Genomic DNA, 27,906 nt, shown 5'->3' with positions numbered 1-27,906 from the left:
GTTGAGTGGCTGCGGTGACAGTCACTCCGAACGCTTTTGTTTTCTAAGAGGTACGCCTACTCTAGCAAGACTGGTTGAGGTGCCTGAGCCCCGCCGACCCTTTCCCAGGGAAACACGTAGAGGCTGGTACCCGGGCGCGGGAGACGCGTCACCCCCTGTTCCCGTGAGGGACTGCACTTCGGACCAAGTCGGCGCCAGGTGTGGCGCCCCATGGGGATCGTGTTTTGGACACCGGGTGGATAAGCCTGTTGAGCACTTAAAATTAGTTACGTGTGCTGACCCCTGTGTTTCTCAAACTCTCAAATCACTTGTGGAGGCCGTTTAGGTAGGCAGCACTTACCGCCCTCCACCCCCCCACCCCCCACCCCCCGGAATCCTTCTGCTTCTTTTTAGGGAGAAATTCTAATTATTACCGAGGGTTATCAGTCGCTAAGTCGTTGTTCAGTCGCTAAGTCGTGTCGGAGTCTTTGAGACCCCATGGAGGTAGGTGGATAATAATTGTACCTACCCCACGGGATTGTTGAGGCGTATAAAGCTTTAGAACGTGGCTGGTCATTTTAGGTCGAATCCTATGAAATTGCTCTTTTTTGTAGATACTTCCCCCCCCCCCCCAATGAAAGTATTCTGGGGGAATTCCCTGGCTGTCTAGTGGTTAGGATTATGGGCTTTCACTGTGGGAGTTCAGTACCTGGTCAGGGAACTAATATCCTGCAGGCTGCTGGGGCGTAGCCAAACAAAAGGAAAGAAGAAAGCATTTTTCATTTTTTACTCTGTGATTTCCAGTTTTGGATCATAAACATATGTTTTACTGTCATCAAGGATTATATGGATGTGTGTGTGTGAGAGAGAGAGAGATGGGGGAATACAGTTTCGTTTCTTTAAAAAAATGTTCAATTTTAAATGAGACTTAATGGTTGAATACCTGAATGGCTGAAGGAAACACATTCCACAAATGTTAGCCGTTAGCATCACCCCCCCCTACAGGTGAAGAAACAGAAAGTCAGCCTGACAGAGTTACTTGCTGGCTATTATACACATTCAGTTCAGTTAGGTTCAGTTCAGTTCAGTCGCTCAGTCGTGTCCGACTCTCTGCGACCCCATGAATCGCAGCACACCAGGCCTCCCTGTCCTTCACCAACTCCCGGAGTTCACTCAGGCTCCCGTCCATCGAGTCAGTGATGCCATCCAGCCATCTCATCCTCTGTTGTCCCCTTCTCCTCCTGCCCCCAATCCCTCCCAGCATCAGAGTCTTTTCCAATGAGTCAACTCTTCGCATGAGGTGGCCAAAGTATTGGAGTTTCAGCTTTAGCATCATTCCTTCCAAAGAAGTCCCAGGGCTGATCTCCTTCTGAATGGACTGGTTGGATCTCCTTGCAGTCCAACGGACTCTCAAGAGTCTTTTCCAACACCACAGTTCAAACACAGCAATTCTTCGGCTCTCATCCTTCTTCACAGTCCAACTCTCACATCCATACATGACCACTGGAAAAACCATAGCCTTGACTAGACGGACCTTAGTTGGCAAAGTAATGTCTCTGCTTTTGAATATACTATCTAGGTTGGTCATAACTTTTCTTCTAAGGAGTAAGCGTCTTTTAATTTCATGGCTGCAATCACCATCTGCAGTGATTTTGGAGCCCCCAAAAATAAAGTCTGACACTGTTTCCACTGTTTCCCCATCTATTTTCCATGAAGTGATGGGACCGGATGCCATGATCTTCGTTTTTTGAATGTTGAGCTTTAGACCAACTTTTTCACTCTCCACTTTCGCTTTCATCAAGAGGCAAAGCTGGGACTCAAACTCAAGCCTGTCCCACCGAAGGCTGCTGGTCTTTTACTCTGCTCTCCTCCCCTGGTTGGTGTTGTTCAGGCACTAAGTCGTGTCCAACTCTGCGACCCCACGGACTGCAGCACACCAGGCTTCCCTGTCCTTCACCATGTTCTGGAGTTTGCTCAGATTCACATCCCTTGAGTCAGTGATGCCATCCAACCATCTCATCCTCTGCTGCCTCCTTCTCTTCCTGCCCTCAACCTTTCCCAGCATCGGGGTCTTTTCCAGTGAGTTGGCTGTTCGCATCAGGTGGCCAAAGTATTGGTGCTTCAGCATCAGTTTTTCCAGTGACTATTCAGGGTCAATTTCCTTTAGGATGGACTGGTTTGATCTCCTTGCTGTCCAAGGGACTCTCGAGAGTCTTCTCCAGCACCAGTTTAAAGCATCAATTTTTTGGCACTCAGCTTTCTTTATGGTCCAACTCTGACATCTGTGCGTGACTACTGGAAAAACCATTGGTGGCTTCTAAATTGCCTGTTTCAGCCCTGAGATGGTGAACTACAGTTCGAGAGCACTTAGCAGAGGCTGTTGCTATAACTATACTAATAGCATAAATTTGCTCTTCCCTGTGGGCCCCTGCGGTGCCTGTGAAGTACCCACCAGGCCCCAGGAATCATTGGCTGGCACACCCGGCAAGGATGCCAGGCTGCTTTGGGGGAACTTTATGTCCTGCGCCTGCCAACTGCTAGCAAATTTTCCCCACCAAACTGATTGTTTAGGGCACTGTGGGCTTAGCGTGGGAGTGTCTTTATTTTCATTGCTTTGGTTCATCCCTGCAGGTGGGAAAACCAGGCTGGATTCTCCTATAGGCTCCCCATAGGGACAACTAATCAGGACTTTAACCCAGGGCCAATATTGCTGGCAGAAAATAAGTGACTTTGGGAACCCACTGAGGAGTAGCATGAGGAGGTGGATCAGAGAGCAGGGGCTAAAGATGACAGCAATGGCCAGTAATAGCTTATTTTATGGAAGGCTTACTATGTGCTAAACGCTGGGCTAATTGGCTAAACGTACCGTTGAAATTCCTAGGGGACCTCCAGGCAGGTGTGTGGGTCTGGACCTCAGAAGGGAGGCCAGGGCCATGAGTCAAAATAGATGTGGTAGAATATTATGCTGGCATTAAAAGTGCTGTTCACAAAGAATAGAGACAGTAATACTAGGTAGCAGATAAGGTTTTGTGAAGGGAAAATTTAGGTAGGGCTCGCTAAGAAAGACCTGACATACAGACACCAGTTACTAAATATCTGTTGCATAAATAAGGGAAGGACATGAGGAAATACTTACAGTCTCAAACTATGGGAACAATGTTAATAGCTGCCATATATTTAAGTGCTTACATAAGGTACTTTGCAAAGTGCTATGAATTCTTTACTTCTGATCTTTATCAAAACCCAACTTGGTAGGTATATATCCCTTGTTTATATGTGGGGAAACTGGATAAGGGTGAAATGAAGTAATTAACCCCAAAGCATGATTGGTAGATTGGCAATGTGCATATCAGTTCAGTTCAGTTCAGTCGCTCAGTCGTGTCTGACTCTTTGCAACCCCATGAACCCGCCAGGCCTCCCTGTCCATCAGCAACTCCCAGAGTTCACTCAAACTCATGTCCATCGAGTCGGTGATGCCATCCAGCCATCTTATCCTCTGTCATCCCCTTCTCCTCCTGCCCCCAATCCCTCACAGCATCAGTCTTTTCCAATGAGTCAACTCTTCGCATGAGGTGGCCAAAGTATTGGAGTTTCAGCTTCAGCATCAGTCCTTCCAATGAACACCCAGGGCTGATCTCCTTTAGGGTGCACTGGTTGGATCTCCTTGTGCATACAGGGCTGTTTTAACCCAGATCTCACCTGGCTTACATTTTGTTCCTTCATTCTTTTAGATCAGTGGTGTTCCAGGTGACATCTTTTCCCTCCAAGAGGGCATTTGGCAGTGTCTGGAGATTATTTTTTTGGTCGTGACAACCAGGAAGTGCCGAATGTGCCCTATATGGGAAGGTCAAGGTTGTGCGACCTGGGACCTCTAAGGCTTCTGAGGTCATAGCTGGGATGTTCCAACGTGCCTCCTTGAAGCCCTGAGCCTGGATGAAAGCATCTGCAGATAACAGCTCCTCCCTGAATAAGGGTGAGTAAGAGCCGATGAGGCCTCAGGACCCTTGTAGAGAGCCTCTTCAGCGGTGCTCTCTCTCTTCATTTCTGGCCTGGGGTCGAAGATCCTTGAATTTGCCCAGGCTGTCACCTGCAGTGTTGGAAGCAGGCAGGCCTGAGTAGGAATTTCTACCTTACCTTGCCCTTGGGTGTAATTTAGCTTCTCTGAGCCCCAGTTACCTCATCTGTAAAAATGGGCATAATAATAATATGACATGTTTAAAAGCCTCTCTTAAATGCAAATTAATATTTATTGAGTGCCCTCTGTGTCTAACGTGCTGTGCAACCTTGAAAAGGTCTTTACCATTTCTGGGTTTTATCCACACTTAAAATGGGGAGAATAAGGGGACTTAGCAGTGGTTCAGTGGTTAAGAATCTACCTTGCAATGCAGGGGAAGTGGGTTCAATCCCTGGCTGGGCAACTAAGATCCCACAGGCAACTGAGCCCACACGCCACAGCTATTGAGCCTGTGTGCCCTGGAGCCTACATCAGCTAAGACCCAACATAGACAAATAAATAATTTTTTTTTTAATGAGGAGAATAGGAAATGGGATTGCAAATAGCAAAGCCTCACAGCACACATAAGTGGAACTTTAACTGGGGTTCATTTTCATATGCATGCATTTGATTTAATTCTCATCATTATGTAGGTTATTATGCCCATTTGACTGCTAAGAAAACAGAGGGACCTAAAGCTGAGTGATTGGCCAAAGACTACACAACCAAATAGAGAAACAACCTGGATCCCAAACCCAGGTGTTTAGCCTGGGCCCATGGACTTCCAAGGACAGCGTGCTGCAGGTTACAGGGGGTCCTGTCTACAGCAGGCACTGAAAAGCGACTGCCTAAAATTCATGCTTATGCCTATTCGTACTTATGCATGTGAATGTGTTCACCAACCTGGAAGCTCCCTAAACCCCACCCATACTTTTGGGATTTTTGTGGAGGCTTCCTCATGTAGGCATGACCCATTATCAGCTCAGTTTCCAGCTTTCTTCCCCTTCCAGGAGGATGTGGGCTGGAAAAGCTAAAAGCTTCATACTTCTAATGACGGCTTAATCTCTCTAGTCTATCCCCTGTTCAGGGGGCTTCCTTGGTGGCTCAGTGGTAAAGAATCTGCCTGCAATGCAGGAGACCCAGGTTCGATTCCTGAGTGAGGAAGATCCCCTGGAGAAGGAAATAACAACCCACTCCAGTATTCTTGCCTGGAAAACCCCATGGACAGAGGAGCCTGGTGGGCTGCAGTCCACGGGGTTGCAAAGAGTCAGACACGACTTAGCAACTAAACGACAGCAACCACCCCATGCAGGAGCCCACAAAACATTACCTCATTAGAGCAAACGATGTTCCCATCACCCAGGCAGTTCCCAGTGATTTAGAGGCTCTGTGTCAGGAACCAGGGTCCAAGACCAAATATCTGAACAGGAAGGGCTCCTGGTGATTTTATCACTTAGGAAATTACAAGAGCTTTAGGAGCTCAGTGCTGGGAACTCGAGGCAGAGACTAAAGGTTTTCTGTTATTTCACAGGATACAATTCAACCCATAACATTTCCCTTCTAGGGGTGGGCTCCAGGAGCTGTATTTATGCCAGGATATCTGAGGAGGTCCAGGGAAGTCACATTTTTCAGGAAGGATGGCTTCTATAAGCTTCACATGATTCAAAATGTTGTATTAAAAACTCATGTTTCCCCGTAGGAATGAATGTGAAGGAGCAATAAAATGCGCGCACACACAGCTCGTGAATCAACAGCCCATCTTACCATACTTTTGCTTTTATAAAAAAATTTATTGTTTATTTGGCTGCACCAGGTCTTAGTTGATGCTAAAGCTGAAATTCCAGTACTTTGGCCACCTCATGCGAAGAGTTGACTCATTGGAAAAGACTCTGATGCTGGGAGGGATTGGGGGCAGGAGGAGAAGGGGACGACAGAGGATGAGATGGCTGGATGGCATCACTGACTCGATGGATGTGAGTCTGAGTGAACTCTGGGAGTTGGTGATGGACAGAGAGGCCTGGCGTGCTGCGACTCATGGGGTCGCAAAGAGTCGGACATGACTGAGCGACTGAACTGAACTGAACTAACTGAGGTCTTAGTTGTGGCACGTGGGATCTTTAGTTACAGCTTGTGAATTCTTAGTTGTGGCATGTAGTATCCAGTTCCCTGACCAGGGATTGAGCACGGGGCCTGTGCATTGGGAGCTCAGAGTTTTAGCCACTTGACCACTGGGGAAGTCCCCCATATTTTTGCTCTGTATCTTTGCAGCATTATCTCTACCTGTGGACACTGTCCTACATTTACAGCAGCACCTGTCCCAGAGCTGGTTCAGTCTTCTGTGAGGGTGTTTTATCACATCCGATAGCTGCTCCAAAGTATTGATTTGGGGGCGTGATTTTCAGCATTGGCATACCTACTTTGTGAGTGATGTTGTCAAACAACATTTGTATAGCTTTTTAAAGTGGGTTTATAATGACAGTGAACAGCAAAATAACAGCTCAGCACAGAAAAAGCAGTTGCTGGAGTCCAAAGCACACTAACAACGATGTGCTTTGCTCTGAATTGACACAGAATGTGGTTGTTTCTCAGCTGTAGCGGCGCGGCCCGGTGGCAGCAGAGTGAACACAGTTTATCATTCATTCCACGCTGACAGCCTTGAAGTGATTGGGTATTTAACAAGGGAAAATGTTTTCTTTCTCTGGCGTTTATATGATTTCCAATATGTATACATGGAGTGGCACTTTGATCATGTTTTTATGTGGCACTATGTCAAAGTCCCATAATTCATGTCTGCATATGACTTATCCTGCAGAAAGACTGGGACTTGGCAGTGTGGCTCATGCCCGAGCTGAGACATAAAAGCTTTCTTGTCCTGTCGCTCCTGTTTGGGGGTCTCATGGCTGGAGGATACAATTCTAGAGAGCAGTCGGGCCCGGGCATGAAAGCCCATCAATAAGGAGCTGGTGGTACTGCCACGGCTGGCTGCTTTGTCTCTCTGCTCTTCTGCAGCCCACTCCGTGATGATCTATTTGTCCCAGGGAATAGACGATGGCAGGTGTGTCCATATTTTACACTTATGAACCTGTCTGCTCCTTTTTGCTCCATCTGTCTTTGTCCCCGGTTCCTGTCTTTTCATTTCACAGACTGGGCAGCAGGGCTTGGCAACGAGTTATGAAGGTAAATTCCATGAGGACGGCTTTGGGAAAAGAGGGACGGAGGGAGAAAAAAATGGGTCAGCTCCCTGTCAAGAGGGGAGGATGAACAGGTTCAGGAGAAAGAGATGTCACAGACTCTAGTGGGCGGGTGGGGACCTCGGAGAGGTAGGGGAGGGAGAGACCCTAGGACAGAAAAACAGTGATGCTGGGGAGACATGCTCATGGAAGGTGGCTTGGACGTCTGAGTCCAATCCCAGTAATTAAGCTGGGCCCAGGGCACAACCTAACTGTAGGAGCCAGCTGCCAAGAATCTTTTTTTTTTTTTTAAATTTCTGGATGCCCTGGGTCTTCGTTGCTACGTGTGGGCTTTCTCTGCTTGTGGTGAGCGGGTGCTGGCCTCTAGTAGCAGAGCGCGGGTTTCTCATTTTGGTGGCTTCTCTTGTTACGGCACGCAGGCCCTAGAGCACATGGGATTCAGTAGTTGTAGTACACGGGCTTAGTTGCTTCTCAGCCTGTGGAATCTTCCCGGACCAGGAAGGGATCAAACCTCTCCATGTCCCCTGCATTGCAAGACAGATTCTTAACCACTGGACCCTCAGGGAAGATTCCTCCTAGGAATCTTACATGTTGGTATTGACATCCTTGTAAGACCCCCTCCCACACTGAGCAGGGCTGACCTGTGTCACCAAAGAGATATTCAGAAATGACAGGGTATGATTTCCAAGGTCGGTTCACAAAGTCCTTGAAGGTTCCCACTTACTCTCTCCTGGATCACTCGCTCTGGGGGAAGTCACCTGCCATGTGGTGAAGACACGCACGCAGCACTTGGGGAGGCCCACGTGGCAAAGAACTGAGGTCGCTGGCCAGGAGCCCCCAACAACCAGCGCTGACTTGCTAGGTGTGTGAGCGGCCCACCTCAGAAGCAGATCCCGCAGCCTCCATCAGGCCTTCAGATGACCATAGCCCAAGCCAACATCTTGACTGCAATGCGGTGAAAGACCCTGAGCCAGAAGTAGCCCAGCCAGCCACTCATTCGTGAATTCCTGACCCATTTGGAACCGTGTGAGCTCATAAATGTTCATTGTTTCAAGCTGCTAAATTTTGGGATAATTTATTCCACAGTAATTGGAAATGGTCTAATTATGTTACTCCTTACTTGCAGAATTGTCTTCCAACATCCATCTGGTTTACTGCCCAGAATGCACGGTCCATGGGGCAGGGACCCATTTCCACCAGGTGCCGAGTTAACAGGCATTGCATGTCACTGAGTGCCACGCAGTCAGCCCCCCTGCCCTGCTCCTTCCAGCAGAGTCAATGGGGTTAGTTAAATGAGGAAAAGATTCTGGGGGTGGAGTGGATGTGTGAGCCAGGGAGAGGGAAAGAGCCACGGTTAGGATGATCGTACATCCCAGTTTGCCCAGGATAGAGGGCTTTCCTGGGATAGGGGACATTTAGTGTCCAAACGGGGACAGTCTGGGGTAAACTGGAATGAGCTGGTCTCCCTGGCTGGGGTGGGAATGGAGGTCACAAAGCTGCACTTCCAGTGAGCTGGCTAGACTGGTTCCCTTGGCCTGGATATGGAGACTCATCCATCTAATCTGGTCAGGGGTGAGAACGTGGAGAACGTGCTCGTGGAGGGCCTAGTTTGATCTTCCTATCCCACTCAAACAGTGGGAGATGGGAAGATGGTCTTAGTTAGTTCAGTCGCTCAGTCGTGTCCAACTCTTTGCGACCCCATGAATCGCAGCACGCCAGGCCTCCCTGTCCATCACCATCTCCCAGAGTTCACTCAGACTCATGTCCATCAAGCCCATGATGCCATCCAGCCATCTCATCCTCGGTCGTCCCCTTCTCCTCCTGCCCCCAACCCCTCCAGCATCACAGTCTTTTCCAATGAGTCAGCTCTTCGCATGAGGTGGCCAAAGTACTGGAGCTTCAGCTTTAGCATCATTCCTTCCAAAGAAATCCCAGGGCTGATCTCCTTCAGAATGGACTGGTTGGGTCTCTTTGCAGTCCAAGGAACTCTCAAGAGTCTTTTCCAACACCACAGTTCAAAAGCATCAATTCTTTGGCGCTCAGCCTTCTTCACAGTCCAACTCTCACATCCATACATGACCACAGGAAAAACCATAGCCTTGACTAGACGGACCTTAGTTGGCAAAGTAATGTCTCTGCTTTTGAATATACTATCTAGGTTGGTCATAACTTTTCTTCCAAGGAGTAAGTGTCTTTTAATTTTTTAATTTCATGGCTGCAGTCACCATCTGCAGTGATTTTGGAGCCCCCAAAAATAAAGTCTGACACTGTTTTCACTGTTTCCCCATCTATTTTCCATGAAGTGATGGGACCAGATGCCGTGATCTTCGTTTTCTGAATGTTGAGCTTTAAGCCAAAATTTTCACTCTCCTCTTTCACTTTCATCAAGAGGCTTTTTAGCTCCTCTTCACTTTCTGCCATAAGGGTGGTATCATCTGCATATCTGAGGTTATTGATGTTTCTCCTGGCAATCTTGATTCCAGCCTGTGCTTCTTCCAGCCCAGTGTTTCTCATGATGTACTTGCGTAGAAGTTAAATAAGCAGGGTGGCAATATACAGCCTTGAGGTACTCCTTTTCCTGTTCAGAACCAGTCTGTTGTTCCATGTCCAGTTCTAACTGTTGCTTCCTGACTTGCATACAGACTTCTCAAGAGGCAGGTCAGGTGGTCTGGTATTCCCATCTCTTTCAGAATTTTCCACAGTTTATTGTGATCCACACAGTCAAAGGCTTTAGCATAGTCAATAAAGCAGATGGTCTTACAAATGCCTAGACTAGGACTTCCCTGGTGGTCTGATGGTTAAGACTCTGTATGCCAGTGCAGAGGATAAGCCTTCGATCCATGGTCTGGGAGGATTCCACCTACTCTGGGGAAACTGAGCCCTCTCCCCCTGGGGCCTGTGCTCTGAATCAAGAGATGCGCCGGCAGTGAGAAGTCTGTGCACCCAACTAGAGAGTAGCGCCCGCTCAGTGCAGCTCGAGAAAGCCTGAGTGCAGCAACAAAGACCCAGTGAGGTCAAAACTGAATACATTTTAAAAAAATGCCTAGACCAGCAGGAGGAGGCTTTGGGCCAGTCCTTCCTCATTTTCCCCAGCAGAGATGGCCAGGAAGACCAAGAGTTTGGTGAGGAGTCTCACACTAGACCTGGAGGATGAGCCCTTCCCTGTCCAGGGGTCCTGGCTCCCCACGGCTTGATAACCAAATGACCAGTTAGTTGCTGTGCAGCCTCTGTTGTCATAGTCCAGTGACGGGTCACCAAGGCCATCCACTCCATTGTTAGAAAAGTGCTCCTTGTACGGAGCGAGGAGATGCCTCCACGTCATCCCCACCCTCTGATGACATCCGATGATGCTGAACAGTCCGAACCCATTCCTTCCTGGAGGCCCTTTCACATAACGTGCACACACTGCTTCCTCTGCCCAAGGCTCTCCTTGCCCTGCTCACTGCTGGCAGACTCTCTCTGCTGAAAAGAGTGTCTGTCATGAAAAGAGTCACGTCTGACTCTTTGCGACCCCATGGGCTATAGCCCGCCCAGCTCCTCTGTCCATGGGATTCTCCAGCAAGAATACTGGAATGGGTTGCCATTCCCTTCTCCGGGGGGTCTTCCCGACCCAGGGATCAAACCTGGTCTCCTGCATTGCAGGCAGAGTCTTTAATGTCTGAGCCACCAGGGAAGCCCAGCCTAGGTCTAACATCAGGCCACCCAGTGAGCTGTCACGCCCACCTCTCCACACCTGCCACACTTGGTTCCTCCAGCGCAGGACACCAGTGACATGTTACTTGCTGCACCTCCATCTCCCCATCTGAGCTTTTCCTGAGTGTCTGTGTCTGGGAACACGTCAGTCATGGTCACTTTTGGTTCTTCTGATAACCCAAGGAGCAACTGGGCTCAGCTGTGTGTTAACATAGAGTAACCTTCGGCCTTAGCTATAAAACACCAGGGATACAGTATCTTCATTGCATTTATTCTGATGGTTCTGCCTGTGTATCACAGTTGATTTAGGTTTTTTGTTTATCATGATGCTATACAGTATCCTTTTAAAATAAATCCTGCAAAGAATACATATTCAATGTAGCAGCTTCAGAAAATACAAGGGAAAAAAATAGTATAGGCCTCACTTCCTTATAGAAATTATCATTGACCCTCAAAGTCTATGTAGAACCTCACATTTTCTCTTTCCCCCTCCCCAATATAAGTCCTCATAGCTCTCCCTATTTTTTCATAGCCTGTATCACAATTGGCAAAAAATATTTTTGTGTATATTTTTCACTTTTTCTGCCAATATTTTTAGCATGTCAGGCAAGAGAGGGGAGAAGGGTTAGGTCTAAGGTCTCTGCCCCAGGGGGGTCAATACCAGTTTGATTTTGTCTCCCCAGCCAGGCCAGGCCTTAAATTCCAAGAGGGCTGGGGGCTGGTCGTTCTGGCCACGTTTGGCGTCTCAGGGCTCAGCACATGGTCTAGCCACATGGACTCAACATTTGCTGAAGGAATCACAAAATTAAAGCCTGCCAGGGCACTCCTCCACCCCAAGCGTGGCAGGAGGGAACTACCATCAGCCTTGGCCTCAGTAGGTGGACAGTCTTTTGGGGGGTGTGTATGCACATATTCTCTGGAAGTTATTAGGCTGCTCCTGCCCCCTCTATAGGGGCTGCAGGCCCTCTGCTCCCACTGAGGTCTGTGACCTGGGGGACCATGGGCTGGGAGAGGACTAGTTTGGAAGTTAGGCACAAGACCGGGGCAGAGCAGAAGGGCATGGAGCTCCATGAGGCCCAGGCAGAGATGGTAGAGGGGGATGGGAAGGGAAAAGGAGATGATGGAGAGAAAGTGTCCCTGCAACCCAGAGCCTTGTCCATCTGTCTTAAGTTGTTAGGGGTCTTGTTCCTTTCAGACTATGATAAACGGTACCTGTGCCCCGCCCCCGCAGGAATGCACAGGCGCACAGAACTGTATACCATTTCAAGTGGGGTTGCTGACCCTCTGCCACTCACCCTGGAGAGCCCCTTTAAGAACCTTTGGTGTTATTGTTCAATGCTCCCATTTTACGGGGTGGAAACTGAGGCGCAGACTGGGCGAAGGGTTTGCTCCAGGCCACAGAGCAAGTCTGTAGCAGAGCTGCAGAGGCTCAAGGACAAGAAACCGGACCTCTGCCCTGCATCTGCGTTGCGGGAAGAGAGGGGACAACGCCCACCTGCCCGGCTGGCGAGGGAGGCGGGCGAGCCGGTGGGGTGGGGCTTACCCGAGTCCCGCCTCCGCTGCCGGGTTCGGGGGCGGGGCCTCCCTCCAACCTGCACCGCTCCAACATGGCTCCGCGTCTGTGCAGCATCTCTGCGGCGGCGCGGCGGCTGCTGGGGGGCCCGGGGTCGGGCCCCAGGGACGTTGCGGCTGTGGCTGCGGCGCGGTAAGAACCGGGCTGGGCCTGGGGTGGAGCGGTGCGCCTGGGGGCTGCAAGAGTGAGAGCCAGGGTCTGGGCCTGGGGGATGGGCAGAGACTCGGGCTTGCAGTCTAATGGTTAGAGGCCGAGGGCCAGTCTCTAAGCCTGAGGAGGAGGTCTGGGCAAAGAATGGCGGAGGTGGGAAAGGTGGGCGCAGGGTCTTTGTTCTGCTGGGTACTTGGCTCTGGGCAGAGACTGAAGAACAGGGTGAATGGGAGGGGCAGGCCCTGGGCCGTGGGGAGTGGGAGCTGGCTGAGGGCGGGAGCAGTGGCCTTTTCCCTGGCCTTTGCGGTGACTGTGAGATGGGCACCCCGGGGACTTCTACGACAGGCAGCTCCTCCCTCGGTTGGTTCCAGGGGTCAGAGGTTTGGGGAGCAATGGAGATTGCTAAGGGCCGTGGCTGCACAGACCCTTGGCTTCCCAACCATAAACAGCACAAGGGGAGCAAAGGAAGCCTGAGAAAGGGTGGGAGTTCCCAAGATCACTCCCCCTGCCTCCCTGTGGCAGCACCGAGTCTGGACCCAGGCCTCCTGACACCCTGTGGTCCTTGCGCCACAGCTGGTGGCCTTCTAGGGGAGGGAGGCTGGTTGGACGCGGCCCAGAGCCTGGTCTTTTGTTTGGTCCCTCCTCTGGGCCTCCCTGCCTGGCCCTGGGCGCCCCGCCCTCCTCCCTCTGGCGCCCTCTTCTTCCCCCATCTCTGCTCTTCCCACCCTCTACACAGTTACCTGTCCCTCCCACTGGACCATCCCCTCATCTTTCTGTTTCCCCAGCCCTTGGCTCAGGGCTCAGGACAGTGTGTGCTCAGGAACATTTGCCAAAGAAGTGAGGACACCTGTCCCCCGACCTGTGGAAAGGAGGCAGGGGTTTGTCCTGCCCAGCAGCCTGGGTGTGAAGCTGTGAGTTCTGTTAGACTTTGTTGTGAGACGCTACAGAATGTTGTGAAGTGGGGTCAGGAGGCTGGAGAAGAGGAGCCAGGCGCGTGCCCTCACCCCGTTGTTCAGTTGCTAAGTTGTGTCCAACTCTGTTGCGACCCCTTGGTTTATAGCCCACCAGGCTCCTCTGGTCATGGGGTTATCCAGGCAAGAATACTGGAGTGGGTCGCCATTTCCTTCTCCAGCTTCCCCACCCACCCTGTTGTTATTGTTCAGTCGCTAAGTTGTGCACGACTTTGAGACCCCATGGACTAAAGGACGCCAGGCCTCCCTGTCCTACCCTATCTCCCAGAGTTTGCTCAAACTCATATTCATTGAGTAAGTGATGCCATCCAGCCATCTCATTCTCTATCACCCCCTTCTCCGCCGGCCCTCAGTTCTTCCCAGCATCAGGGTCTTTTCCAATGAGTCAGCTCTTCACATCAGGCGGCCAAAGTATTGGAGCTTCAGCTTTAGCATCAATTCTTCCAATGAATATTCAGGGTTGATTTCCTTTAGGATTGACTAGTTTGATGGCTCAATAATTGGGGAGAAAGCTCATGACATGGAGAGAACCTAGAGTTTGCCTGGCACCTACGCACCCAACTCAGCCTTTTTCAGTGAGGTGACCTTGCATGAATTATTTGGCCTCTTGAAGTCTCAGATTCCTCATCTGTAAAATGGGGGTGAGAAAGTAGAATGATTTCACAGAGTTGTTGAGGATTAGCAGTCCTGTGTAAGGTACCCAGCGCTTGGTGAACTTGCAACAAATGTTGCCCCTTGCCCAAGCCTATGTCTCAAGCAATGTCTTCATGAGTCCCTTATAATGTCAGGGCTGAAGGGGCTTTGGGAAGGTCATGTTCTATGATCCCCTCATTTTCCAGATGAGGAAATCCAAGCTGGGGGCAGGACCTCACTTCTCTAGCCTTACAGAACTGGTTGGTGGTAGAGCCAGAACATCAAGAGACCACAGGAGGAACATAGGCCATGTAGGCAGCCTGCTGCTCTGTAATCTTGGACGAGGTGCTGAGCCTCTAGGGCCCTTGGTTTCCTTCTCTCTGAAGTAGAATTGGAGGTCCCTGCCAGGTGTGTTTTGCAGGATTGCTGTGAACGTGCTTGGATTCATACTTATCAAGTCTCTCAAGGACTGCTGTGAAGTTACCTGTGCCCTGGTTCCCACCTTGGATACCTGGGAACATCCCCTCCTGCCAATCTCTGTCTGCCCCCATCTCTCTGGAGTCCCTTAGGGGGGCCCTCTGGCCTCTTGAGCTCAGAGTGGGGCTCCTGGAGTTCAATCACAGTGTGGGCTTTGAAGTCAGATGGACCTGGATTGGAATCCTCTTGGCCATTGGTTAATTGTCCTTGAATAAGGCCTGGTACATCTCTGGGCCTCATTTTTCTCTATTTTGTTTTTGGTTTTGTTTGTTTTTGAGCCTCATTTTTCTCAAAAACATACTGTGAAGATCAGTTCTCAGCACATAGTAAGCGCTCAATACGCAGCAGTTGTTGCTGCTACATGGTAGTCCTGTTGTTAAAAGGACTTAAGTTCTTCCTGTATGTCTTCTAAAGATATTATTGTGCATGTGTGTGTGTGTGTGAGTCACTCAGTCATGTCCAACTCTTTGTGACCCCATGGACTGTAGCCCACCAGGCTCCTCTGTCCATGAAATTTCCAGGCAAGAATACTGGAATGGGTAGTCATTCCCTTCTCAGGGATCTTCCCAACCAAGGGATCGAACCCAGGTCTCCTGCATTGCAGGCAGACTCTGTACTGTCTGAGCCCCCAGGGAAGCCTGACAACATACTTGTGGAGCAGTAAACAGAAACATGGGCCCTTTCTAAAGCCAGCCGACTCCGGACAGAAGAGTGTTTCAGAAGATGCTTAGCGCCGAGCTTCCTAGCGTGTCAACCCAGGACACTCCGGGGCGGTTTCACGCGGGGTGGCACCAGACCGCTGATCCCTGTTGAGAGTGCCAGTGTGGCTCTAAAGTTCTCATCTGGGGCAGACATTTGTTGAACAACTCCCAGGCTAAAAGTGTTGTACCCTAGCGGATGGAGAATCTCTGCTCCAGGCTGAGGGGGAAATAGGAGAGGTGGGCTTTTTGTTTGTTTTTTGGCCACGCAGCGTGTGGGAACTTAATTACCCACCAGGGATCTAACGCGCACCCCCTGCACTGCTGGAAGTCCCAGGAGAGGTGTCTTTATGGAAGGGGTTGAACTGGTTTTTCTAGGCCTAAGGGGCATTCTTAATATAGTTTAGATAGCAGAATCTTTGGTGTTTCTGGGATAATTTACTGAGATTACATGAAAAAAGAAAGAAATTGGGACTACCTTAGAGCAGTGATCCTTAAGCCTGAGCGTGCGTCAGAATCCCCTGGCAGACTTGTTAAAACCCAGATTGCTATACCCGCCCCCAGAAGTTTCTGTTGCAGTGGTTCTGGGTGAAGCTGGAAAAGCTTTAACAAGTTCTTGCTGCTGCTGCTAAGTCACTTCAGTCGTGTCGGACTCTGTGCAACCCCATAGACGGCTAACAAGTTCTTAGGTGATGCTAATGATAGGGAATCTTGGATTGGTGGTCACCAAATTTAGAAGGGAAGTGGGGACTTCCTGGCGGTCTGGTGGTGAAGACTCCGCACATCCACTGCTGGAGGCTTGGGTTCAATCCTTGGCTGGGGAACTAAGAACCCACAAGCTGAGTGGGGCAGCCAAAAACAAATAAAAAAGAAAAATGTTTTTAAAAGAAGGAAATTGACTTGAAAGCTTGGCAAAGTAGATTAGAGCCAGTGGAGACATCTAGCCTTGGTTTACAGGCAGTAGGGAGCAATAGAAGATTTTCAGGTGGACAGATAGCATCACAACCATGGTACTTCACAAGACTGATGGGCAGGTTAGGAAAAAAGAGGACAAGTGGGAGCCAGGAGATCAGTTAGGTAGGAACAGTGATACTAGCTGCACTGCTGTGTCTGCCCTTTTCTCTGCAAGGCACATCCTGTTGCCCTTATAGATGAGGAAAGTGAGGCTCAGAGAGGTGACGCTGAGCTGGGACTAGTCCTGGATTTGTCCAGAACCTGTGCTCTTAAGCAGTAACTCTGCTGGTGGTTGGGGGAAATACAAAGGGGCCCTGCATCCTGAGTCCACACACGGGGTCCAGGTCCACCCTCTCTCTGCTTTCCTACCTCCCGATGTCGTCATTTTCATTTAGCTCTGTCTCAACTCCCCCGCACTCCTTCACTCTCCCCCGGCGTGGGCTGAGCGTGTGCCGCGTGCCCAGCACTCTTCCAGGCCCTGGGGAGACAGCAGGGGTGCACAGGGAGAGAGCGTCGCAGGCTACACGGGGCTGCTGCCAGTGGGAGATGGCAAACGGCACATACCAAACCCCCAGATTCTACAGTGTGTTAGAAGGAGCAGTGGAAAAAATAGGGAGCAGGGTAAGAAGGGTTGGGGAGCTCAGGGACAGGAGAATGTTGTGATTTCATTGAAAAAGTGAAATTTGAACTCTTGAAATGTGAACCTACAGATGCTAGCTTCAAGTTCAGACCCTTCTCTGGGATCTTCTTGGGACCTGCAGGAAAGGTCTTTGGAGATAGGCTGCGCCACCCTGCTCTTTTGGCATGTGGGGAAACTGAGATGTGGAGGCAGGAAAGAGGAGGTGGGAAGAGTTGGGAGCTCCCGGACACTCCCTGGCACCCAGGTTCCAGGCTCTCTCTCCAGGGCTGGCCGCTTGGCTGTTTATCTTGGTCAATGCTGATGTTAATAAATTACTCAAGGCCAGTCCTGGAGCAAAGGTCTTGGTTGACAAAGAGTAGGAGTTGCTGTCCTCTCGGTCACCACCCCTTCTGGGGGACACAGCCTCTCTACATTCAAACCAAAGGTCAGGTCCTTCCACCAGTGGCTTTGCTAAAAAACACCTGCTTCTTTAGAGTATCTCCCTGATGCTAGTTCCCCCAGTTGGTACCTGACCTGAGGGGGGAGCTGGCTTTAGAGGAGAGAGCTCTAGGCTCTTTCCAGAGCTCTCTGCCCGTTTGCTGTGTGACCTCAGACAAGTTTCTTAACCCTCCCACCCATGACCTTCTATTTTCTTGTCTCGAAAATGGAGATATGAATAGTATTAACGTTATATTCTCGTTGCGTAGATTTAGCGGGATCCTGGTACTGACAAGCTGATCACGGGTCCCTGGCAGAGGCTATCCTCAGCCAGTGTTAGCCATAGTGAGGCTCTGGTCCCGTTTCCACAGACTGCATTGGCCATCTGATGACAATTGCTTTTTTTTTTTTTAATTAAAATTTTTAAAACACTGAAGTGTAGTGTTTGCCTGGTGGCTCAGATGGTAAAGAATCTGCTTGCAATGCATGAGACCCAGGTTCAATCGCTGGGTCAGGAAGATCCCCTGGGAAAAGGAATGGCTTTATATATATATGGCTTTATATATATATATATATATATATATACTTTTAATGGCTTTTTATATATAATGACTTTTTATATATATATTCTTTTTCAGATTTTTTTTTTTTTTTTGACTGCATGGTATGCGGGATCTTAGTTCCCTGACCAGGGATCAAACTATAGCCCCCTGAAGTGGAAGTTCAGAGTCTTAACCACTGGACCACCAGGGAAGTTTGTGCCTTTTTGTTTTTAATGAAGCAGTACACACACAACCGTAGAAAGCCTATGAATTCAGAAATATTTAAAAGTTTGTTTTTTTTTTTAGCTTTACAAAAAATTTTCATGAATAACGAAAAGTTTAACCATCTTCCTCTTCCCTCTCCCAGGTAAGCAGTATTAACGGCGTGGGGCTGAGAGTTCCCCAGTGGCCTAGTTAGGACTCAATGTTTTCACTGCTGTGACCCGGGCTCATTCCCTGGTCAAGGAACTAGGGTCCTGCAGGCCGCCTGGTGTGGCCAAAACCAAACAAACTAACAAAAAAAAAAACAGTTCGGAACAAATCCTTACTTACCTTTCCTCTGTGCTCATACAAATATATCATCATTTTTAGGGTGCTGTTCAGATTTTATCAGTCCCAGTGCTCAATCCAGATTTTGGAGAAAAGCAATACTTTGATTTGCAAGACATTTATTCTAGCCATAGGAAAGGCTCGAAAAAGAAGAGAACTTGCTGATGGGGCCCCCACAGCCAGGCTCCTGGGCTGGAACTCATCTAGCAGGAGGCTGGCATTTCAGGCCTGGCTACAAGCCTCACTGCTGCTGCTAAGTAAAATGATTTACCACCTCTGGCAGCCCAAACATAACCCCAGCCGGCTGGGATGTTGTGTGGGGGAGTGCAGTTATGATCTGGCAGGACCTGGTGCTTGGTCCCCCTGCTCTGAACAAGGCATGTCATTTATTCATTCAGCCACGTGCACAGGGCAGGTATTTGTCAATTAAGTGTTGGCTGAATGAATGAATGAATCTTGCCTTCTGATGCCTTTGACCCCCTCTATCTGCCTTTATCTGCCAAATCAGCCCTGGAGATTTGGAAACTGGCCAGATCACCTCCATCGGAGAGCTCACCCAGACTTCCAGGGGTCAAGATCAGGCTCACTCATCTGGGCTCTCCCAGAGACCTCTGGCTGTAACTGTGTTCCAAGGTCCACTTCTTTCAGTGGACTGAGACCTCCTCAAGGACAGAGCGTGTGTGTCTCAGGCGCTCCATTTGTGGGGGCTGCATCAGGCACGGGCCAGGTGTCGTGTGAGAACTGGGGAGGACCGTGGGTGCAGGCTTCTCGTCAGAGGGGACAGAAATTGCAAAGAAAGCGCAGAGTGAAAGAATCTGGTGTGTTCAGGGGGAGGCGCACCTGGAGAGCAGGATGTACAGGTCAGGGGTGGACCGGAGGGGAGGCTGCCAGCGTAGGTTGGGCTGTCACAGGTTTTAGACACCAGGCCAGATGTGTTTGGGGTTCACCCTTTTGGCAAGGGATACAGTTGCAGGGTCCAAGTGTTGGACCTCTTGGAAGGGGGTGAAGGGGAGGCAAGGAGGCTGGAGAGAGAGGCGGGAGGTGGGGCTGCCTCTCGTGGCCTCCTGAGGCTCTGCAGAGTTTCAAGAAGCGAACTGGGCAGCCAGGATCCCTGTGGCTGGCTCCAATGACATGAAATCCGCTGGAGCTGCCATGGGATTCCGTGGCCCCATTCCCAGAAAAGTGGTCACCAGCCTCGGGAAGCACGGCGTCTGGGCAGACGGAAGCAGGTGCCCCTTGAACTCCTCTGTCCCGCAGCTTCTATTCCAAGGACAATGAAGGCAGCTGGTTTCGGTCCCTCTTCGTACACAAGGTGGACCCCCGGAAGGACGCCCACTCCACGCTGCTGTCCAAGAAGGAGACCAGCAACCTCTATAAGATCCAGTGTGAGTGGCTGCTGAGTCAGCCGACCTGCCTTCCCGGGGACCTGCGAGGCTCCTGCTGGGGACTTGAAGAGGGTCTGGGACATCTGAGCTGTGCTGGGAGCCCAGGCCCTGGGGGGCTACCCCATCCCAGCTTCCCACACCCCCTCCCCTCGCTTCACCTCCCGTTCTCTGTCCTCTGTCACAGTTCACAATGTGAAGCCTGAGTGTCTGGACGCCTACAACAGCCTGACGTGAGTGAGCCTAACCCTCCCGTCCCCGCCCCGCCTGGATGGGGGACTCTGTCCCGGCCCTGTTCTCCATGCACAAATCCGGGGGCTGTAGGTTTCAGAGCCACACCTCCTGTGCGGCCTCTGCATGTTAGCGTCCTGAGGGCCTGAGTCGGAAGCCTTATCCCAGGAGCTCTGGGGGCTGGTGTGAGCCCTCCCCTTTCTCTGTGACGCCCCCCCACGCACAGGGAGGCCGTGCTGCCCAAGCTGCACCTGGATGAGGACTACCCCTGCTCGCTCGTGGGCAACTGGAACACGTGGTACGGGGAGCAGGACCAGGCAGGTGAGCTGCCCACCCCCAGCACAGATGGCTGCCCTCCACGCCCCCGCACAGTGGTGCCCAGAGGGGTCCTTCTCTGCGCAGTGCTCATGGACTTCCTCCCCTGCTCACGTCTGTGATGGCTCCCTCGGCCCTTGGGGTGGCCCACGAGGCTCTTGAGCCCTTCCCTGCCCTGCCTCGTGTCTCCTCTCGCCACGTCTAACTGCTCACCGCACCATCCCACCCCAGACTCCTTTCCGTTCTTCAAGTGGACAGGTTTTCCCTCTAGTTCCAGGCTGTTGTTTCCCCTGTTTCATTTCATCAGCCTGAAGCTCTTTCTCCCTGGCCTCCTTTTCTTGGCTCACTCCTCTGCTCACCTTTTATTTCGGTGTAGACATCACCTCCTCCTGGAGGCCTCCCCTGATTCCCTCCACCCGAGCTGGGTGAGGCAGCTCTCCTGTCTCCCCAGCCCAGGACTTGCCTCTCCACAGCCTAGACCATGTGCCCTGTTGTGTCTGCCTCCCAGCGGGCAGGGCCCCTGCCTGTCTTTCTTCACCACAGAATCCCCAGGAGGTGGAACATATTTATAGAATGAACAGGGCCTCTTGTCTGAGCTGGTTCCGTGCAGCTTCAGGAGGCCCCATCCCATGTCGGTTGGCACCAGCTGTGAGGACCCACACATGAATTTGGTTAACTCACAGCGTCCCAGCCACTCTGAGGGGCCTTGGCGTTTAGATCTGTGCTGTCCCAGGAGGTAACCACTAACCACATGCAGCTATTTAAATTTAAATTGGGTAAAGTTAAATAAAAAGAAAAATTCAGTTCCCCAGTCAACAGAAGCCACATTTCAAGTGCCCATTGATAGAAATATGTGACTCATGGCTACCATCTTGGTGGGCACAGCTGTAGAACTTTTCCATCAGAGTAGAGAGTCCTTTCAGACAGTACTGATTAGACTGCAGATAGCACAGGGGGCTCCTCTGGCCCTGATAGAAGGTCCTCTATGCTTCCCTTAAACACTCCCAGCAATGGGGAGCTCACTATCTCACAAGCCAACCTATCTCATCCTTCAGTTGCCCTGATAATAGTATTTTTTTCTTTAAATCTGTGATCTGCAGTTAGGTAGATTCTCTTAATCATTTATTCTGTTTCAGCAATCATCAGCACATTGATAGTGGGGTAAGAAAAAGCCAGCTGTCTTCCATTGAACCCCTTACAGTTTTCCCATTTTAAGGTCCAACTGAATCAGTTTCTGCAGTACTTCTTAGGTTCTCCTAAGTATTTGCTAATTGAGAAATGAACTTTGAGTAATGGGAACTTGAATTTTAAAGCATGTCTATATTTTGGGTGTCTTGAAGGGTTGTGCATCTTGTAGAATCAGGTGGGGAGCAGACTTCCTGAGGAATCCACATTTTAATGAATTTGTAAGAACCCAGTACAGAGGCTGTGATTTTAAAAAAATGCAAATGGTGCAAAGAATTTTCATTGGAAAGTAAGCTTTCCTCCTGCTCGAGATCCTGAAGCCTCAGTTCTCTGGCCCCAGGGCAGCTCCTGTCATGGTCTCTCGGGTCTCCGTTGAGAGACGTTGCACAGCCCACCATCTCTGGATATGTCCCTCCCTGCCGAAACACACGTGGTAGCATACCGCACGTGCTGTTCTGTTCCTTGGCTTCATTTTCAATTCACTGTCTTGGAGTAATCCATCTCAGCCTACCCGCCCCTTCCTTTGGCCCAGCCTACCCCTCACAGACCTGCTATGAGGTCAGCTTTACACATGCCGCAGCCCCTAGGGTACAAGTTCACTCTGATCCTCTTGTTGCTCTTTAAGGAAGATTGGGTGGGTGCATTATTCTCAAAATGGGGACATTGAGGCCTAGAGGGGTCAAAGGCCACTTGGCAGAGCTGCAGCTCAAACCCTAGTCTCCTAGGCTTGTGTCTGGGGTTTCCCCTGCCCAGCACTGCCCCTGGCAAGGCAGAGGAACTCAGAGAGTCTTGATGCTACAGAGAACTGGCTGGAGGCTCCTCCCATTACATACACATGGAGCTTGGTGGGGGCAGAGCAGGGCAGGGTCCCCGCAGCCCCCTGACCTGTGCCTTCCTCCCTGTCCCCACAAACAGTACACCTATGGCGATTCTCAGGGGGCTACCCAGCCCTCATGGACTGCATGAACAAGCTCAAGAGCAATAAGGTACGTGGGCAGCCCCTCGGCACACCTCCCCGGATGCTGGTTCTGACTCAGCCCTCTGTTGGGGGCTGCCTCCACCACTCCCTGGGGCACACCGCTAGGGGGTGGGGCACTTCCTGGCTGCTGTGCCCAGCTCGCCTAGCCCCACCCCGCCCGCAGGAGTACCTGGAATTCCGAAAGGAGCGGAGCCAGATGCTGCTGTCCAGGAGAAACCAGCTGCTCCTCGAGTTCAGCTTCTGGAACGAGCCCCAGCCTAGAGCCGGCCCCAACATCTACGAGCTGAGGACATACAAGCTCAAGGTGCCTCCCCCCTTCCCTGCAGCAGTGTGCTATCCAGGGACCCTGAGAGGTGGGGGTGGGCCCAGTGCCGCAGCGCCTGGACTGGGGCTTCTGGCCTCAGAAGAGGTGCGTACGCACGTGTGCATACATGCACGCTCAGGTGTGAGTCAGGGCCCCTGAAGGAGGCCAGGCGGCCCCTGGAGCTGGAGAGACAGTTTCCCAGCTCCACCCAACAGTGAGGCTTGGAATCCCAGGTAGGGGCTCACTCCCACCCTCTGCTCTGGTTCTCTTCCAGCCAGGAACCATGATCGAGTGGGGGAACAACTGGTGAGTGGTCGCGCCAGGGAGCTGGGGGCCCCTGGTCACCTGGTGGGCCTCCTTTTCCGGGTGCTGTGGCAGAGAACACGGCATCCTCTGTGCCTCGTGGCTCCAGGAGCAGGCGACAATCCAACCAAGGGGGTGAGGATCCTCTAGGCCATTGGGGTGGAACACACAGCCAGCAGCCGCACCTCTGTCACCCAAGTCCCCGATCAGCTCTGAGAGCCGAGGGCTCTACCCCGGGCTCCTCCCTCGATGCGTGACTGAGAAACCAGCCTGGGGTCCCCCGAGAGGGCTCTTTGCACCCGCCCTGGCCTTGGCCCCACACTCTTCTGCCGTCCCCAGGGCTCGGGCCATCAAGTACCGGCAGGAGAACCAGGAGGCAGTGGGCGGCTTCTTCTCACAGATAGGAGAGCTCTACGTCGTGCACCATCTCTGGGGTAGGCTGGGGACCCGCCACGAGCCCTCCGTGGCCCCCTCCTCTCTCCACTGTCACTCTGCGTCAACACTGCGAGTACATCAGTGTCCCTGTGGAGCCTACGTTCTAGCAGAGGGAGACACCACCTCAGACAGAAACTAACAAAAAGGATAATTGCGGATTTTTAGAAATCATCAAGGGACAGGGAGAAATAATGAAGACAGACATGGAAAGCTTCATTGGCTTGAATAGACCAGAACCTCTTTCTAAGGAGGTGAAATGTAAGCTTAGCTACAGAATGACGAGTCAGCTGCAAACTGTCAGAGAACAGTATTCCAAGTAGAACAACACGTGCAAAGGCCCTGTGGCAGGGAAAGGCCTTCAGGGTTTTGAGGCATGCATAGGAGCCCAGGGTGGAGGGAGTGGGGAAGAGAGTGGGAAGATGGGGATTGGCCAGATTGCACTGGGTCTTGCAGGCCATGAAGATGAGCTGGGACATACTCTAAATGCAACGGGAGACTGCTGCAGCATTTTAAGCAGTGTGATATGACCTAGTTTGCGTTCTGATGATTGCTCTGGCTGCCATGTGCTATGTTAAGAGCACTTTGTAGGGGAGCAAAAGAGGATGTGGGGCATCAGGAGATGGTTACACTAGCTTGGGTGGGGAGAGGATGCCAGCCTGTGCAGTGAAGATGCTGAGAGGCCCACAGATTCACTGGTCTTGAGGTGGAGCCAGTGGGACTGGTGGATGAATTCTCTGCGTGGGGTGGGGAAAGACAGGAGACTCTAGGACCCCCAGACTCCTGCTTGAGCAGGTGTGTGTTGCTTAGTGAAACTCCTGGAGGAGCAGGTTGGAGGGGTCAGGAGTGTGCATTTGGTCCTTGGAAGTGTTACCTTTCAATCACTGACACATCTAAGTGGACAGCGGGTACACTGTCAAGTGGATATGTCAGATGGACACTGGATATTTGAGTCTAGAACCTGAGGGAGAGTTCTGGGCTGGAGATATACATTTGGGAGTTGTCAGCAAATGTACTGACTGTCAAAGCAGACAGCAAAAGCATCCAGGGAGGAAGAGATAGCAGGGCAGGGTTTGGGGCAATGGGAGGAGGGCCTCGTGCTGGGTATAGGCTCAGGTCCTCTGTGCCCCAGAAACGAGCCCAAGCCTTATCCCACAGCCTATAAAGACCTGCAGTCTCGGGAGGAGACCAGAAACGCTGCCTGGAGGAAGAGGGGCTGGGACGAAAATGTCTACTACACAGGTGAGCACCTCTTCGGATGTCATCTGCCAAGAGCTCCATCTGAGAATGGAATCCCCTCTGTAAGGAGATCTAGCCTCACTTGATTACCTCTCCTGATGGGGAACTCACTTTCAGGACAGTGAGTTCATAGGTTCCTGTCCTGGTGGCATGCTCTACAGATTGCAGGCTGTCCTAGGTGAGTTCTCGAAGGGGCAGTAACCCAGCCAGGTGGTCTCTGCCTCAGAGAAGTGTTGTGGTTGACCACACAGTGCAACCTTGGGCCTGGTTTTTCACCTCACTGATACTTTTTCTGCCTGTAAGATGGCGATGGTGATGGTGCCTCCCTCGAAGGACTGGAGGGAGGGTTCCAGGAGCTAATTTATAAAATTGTAGCCCAGACTCCAGCAAAGAGGAAGCACAGTTTTTTTCAAGCAAGTTTTTTGCTTATGGCATTTGCCCCTTTGCTGGGCCTCTTGAGAACCACCTGGAATCAGTACATGCTGATTGAGCACTCACTGTGTGCGGACTTCCGGTGGCAGGGGGTCAGGAAGTGGAGAAAGAACATGGGCCTGTTTTCTCCTGAAGGCACTTACAGTTGAGCTTGCACACTTACCAGCTGGTAAGTGCATCTCCTGATGAGTTAGCTGGAGCCTCATTCTTCTCAGTGTGATCCCAGATGACAGTGTCATCCTCCCCTGAAAGCTTATTAGAAATGCCCAATCTCAACCCGCGCCCGCGCCCCCCCCCCCCCCCACACACACACACACACTGAATCAGGATCTGCACTTGAACGAGAACTGTAGGAAATTTGGAAGCATGGTCAAGTTTAACAGTGCTGAGCAGGAAGAGTCTGACCAGCTGGGTTACCTTGGCTGACTGACCCCCTCTGGACTACAGCGTCCCCACCTGTAACATGAGTCAGTTGAAATAAGTCAGTGTTTTGCAAACCTCAGCCCCTTGGGGGACACCCTCACAGCTTGGGTCCTGCCAGTTCCCTTCTGGTGCAATTATTTTCTTGACCTCTTCCTTTGAATCCCCCACCCTGTTCTTTGCCTAGCTTTGTCCTAAGCAATAATATCTGTGAAGTCGCTTTTACTAATAAACAATGCTCGTTTTTTTTTTTTCTTCAAATTTTGAAAGCTGCATTTTGTCATAACTTCAGTCCCCTCATATCCTATAACTTGGGAGATGTGGCTCTCTCCATAGGCCACTCCAGGAGAGTGGGGGGCTTTAGCTATCTCAGCATCCCAGGCTTCCTCCTCCTCCTTCAAGGGACAGTTTGCAGGGGTTGGCTCACCTCCAGCCCCTTCATGATCTCTGCCTCTCTCTCTGCAGTCCCCCTGGTGCGACACATGGAGTCTCGGATCATGATCCCTTTGAAGATCTCACCTCTCCAGTGATGCTGCCGCTGCCTCCATCTCCTCCCCCCTCTCCTTCAGGGTAGCCATGGACAGAGGAGCTCCCAGTTCTGCTGTCTTGGTTTTCTCTCCTACCCTGTGGACTCTAGGGGGTTAGTGCTCAGGTCAGACAAGGGGGAGCTAAAGGATGATGGGGTTATGGAGACTTGCAGCCCTGCCCAGACCCTTCCCACCTTCCCTGCCCACTCTTTCCCCTGTGCAGGAAGCAGTTTTTCATTTCTCTGAATGGAACATCAACCTTTTATGTCTTCTCACATTTCCTCCTCAGTTCATTTCAGTTCAGTCACTCAGTTGTGTCCGACTCTTCGCAACCCAGGCCTCCCTGTCCATCACCAACTCTCGGAGTTTACCCAAACTCATGTCTGTTGAGTGAGTGATGCCATCCAACCATCTCATCCTCTGTTGTCCCCTTGTTCTCCTGCCCTCAATCTTTCCCAGCATCAGGGTCTTTTCAAATGAGTCAGCCCTTCACATCAGGTGGCCAAAGTACTGGAGTTTCAGCTTCATCAGTCCTTCCAATGAATACCCAGGACTGATCTCCTTTAGGATGGACTGGTTGGATCCCCCTGCAGTACAAGGGACTCTCAAGTGTCTTCTCCAACACCACAGTTCAAAAGCATCAATTCTTCGGCGCTCAGCTTTCTTCATAGTCCAACTCTCACATCCATACATGGCTACTGGAAAAACCATAGCCTTGACTAGACAGACTTTTGTTAGTAAAGTAATGTCTCTGCATTTTAATATGCTGTCTAGGTTCCTCCTAAGATTCCCCATCTCAAGGTCACCAGTTCATAATCATCACCCTGGAAACCCTCAGTTTAGCTTAAGTTGCACAAAAGGTAGTGTGTCCAGTGATTAAAGGTGGTCTGGGAGGAGGTTAGGCCAGGCCAGGCTCTCAGGAATTCCCTGTACTCCACTGGGCCACCCACTTGCTAGACAGTCTGAGCCAAGACCCTCCTGCTGGAAAAAAGCCTAGAACTGCCTCAAGAAGCAAAAGGGAAAGCCCTCAAATTAGCTAAGTTGGCAGGATGTCCACATATTCCACCCAGAAAGGCTGAGAAAAGGAATGGGAGCTGAGAAGAATCTGCGGGAGGGAAACATAATGGAACAGGAACCCAGAAGGTAGAACTTAGAACTTGGATTTGAACTGAAGAATTTGGAATACAGAATGGGGAAGACAGAGGTGACAACAAGACCACTTGGGGAGGGGCTTCTAATACAGGACTGCTGAAGAGAGATGCACCTCATTCTCCCCGCACAAAGAGGTTGAGATCTGAATGAGCTGTTCAGCCCTTCTGTGTAGAGAGGCTCCTGCTCTCCCAACTGCTCTCCTACTGGCAGAGCTACGGGCTAGGTCTTGTATTTCCCTCACCCCGAATTCCTTTTCTCCCTCTTCACAGTCTGTCCGCCCTACCCTCATTCTCCTGGGCCATTGGGTGTGTGGAGTGGGGTCAGTGACTTTGGAGGCCTTCTCAGTGATCCTCACACCTCACAAACCTCTGGGTAGCTTGATTCTGCCTCCCTTTCAGGAAAACTTGTGCTGGAGTTGCTGATGGAACCAATTAAATATTTACTATAAACCATGATGTCTTTTCTTCATCTACAAGGAAATTTGGCAGGTGACCCCTCAGGCAGGGCCAGCTTCTCAGGTCCACCTGGCTCATCTGCCCTACTG

General features: G+C 51.0%; 2 protein-coding genes across 7 annotated transcripts in view; both read left to right on the top strand.

The window, feature by feature from the left end:
• Nucleotides 1-7: 7 nt before the first annotated feature.
• NIPSNAP1 (nipsnap homolog 1) lies at nt 8-27,811 on the top strand. Of its 3 annotated transcripts, XM_069557241.1 has the most exons (12): nt 8-325; nt 3,711-3,952; nt 18,219-18,279; nt 19,719-19,846; nt 20,031-20,076; nt 20,301-20,395; nt 22,490-22,560; nt 22,717-22,857; nt 23,132-23,163; nt 23,500-23,594; nt 24,751-24,834; nt 26,149-27,811. In XM_069557241.1, exons 2-12 carry the CDS (start codon nt 3,913-3,915, stop codon nt 26,211-26,213), a joined length of 858 nt encoding a protein of 285 aa, XP_069413342.1. In that variant the 5' UTR covers nt 8-325; nt 3,711-3,912; the 3' UTR covers nt 26,214-27,811. The 3 variants fall into 3 exon arrangements, with proteins under 3 accessions (XP_069413342.1, XP_069413344.1, XP_069413341.1); XM_069557243.1 differs by lacking the exons at nt 8-325; nt 3,711-3,952; nt 18,219-18,279 and adding an exon at nt 12,397-12,562; XM_069557240.1 differs by lacking the exons at nt 8-325; nt 3,711-3,952 and having other exon boundaries at nt 18,009-18,279.
• The window catches only part of THOC5 (THO complex subunit 5), a 29,603-nt gene continuing 29,507 nt past the window's right edge, over nt 27,811-27,906 (top strand). For 3 of the 4 annotated variants that reach the window (XM_069557229.1, XM_069557226.1, XM_069557220.1), the window contains exon 1: nt 27,811-27,906. The gene's annotated coding sequence lies outside the window, so the exon portion shown is untranslated. The other variant, XM_069557223.1, reaches the window with a different exon arrangement.

This window comes from Ovis canadensis, chromosome 17, assembly GCF_042477335.2.
Source record: "Ovis canadensis isolate MfBH-ARS-UI-01 breed Bighorn chromosome 17, ARS-UI_OviCan_v2, whole genome shotgun sequence".
NCBI lineage: Eukaryota > Metazoa > Chordata > Mammalia > Artiodactyla > Bovidae > Ovis > Ovis canadensis.
The sequence above is the reverse complement of the archived record's forward strand: the minus strand, read 5'-3'. Positions and strand labels throughout refer to the sequence as shown.

Excerpts from the sequence above, each read along its gene's own strand:
- NIPSNAP1 (XM_069557240.1), top strand. The coding sequence starts at position 18,146 with ATGAAGCAGTACACACACAACCGTAGAAAGCCTATGAATTCAGAAATA. Across the intron at positions 19,847-20,030 it reads CAACCTCTATAAGATCCAGT|TTCACAATGTGAAGCCTGAG; the intron begins GTGAGTGGCTGC and ends CCTCTGTCACAG. Across the intron at positions 24,835-26,148 it reads CGAAAATGTCTACTACACAG|TCCCCCTGGTGCGACACATG; the intron begins GTGAGCACCTCT and ends CTCTCTCTGCAG.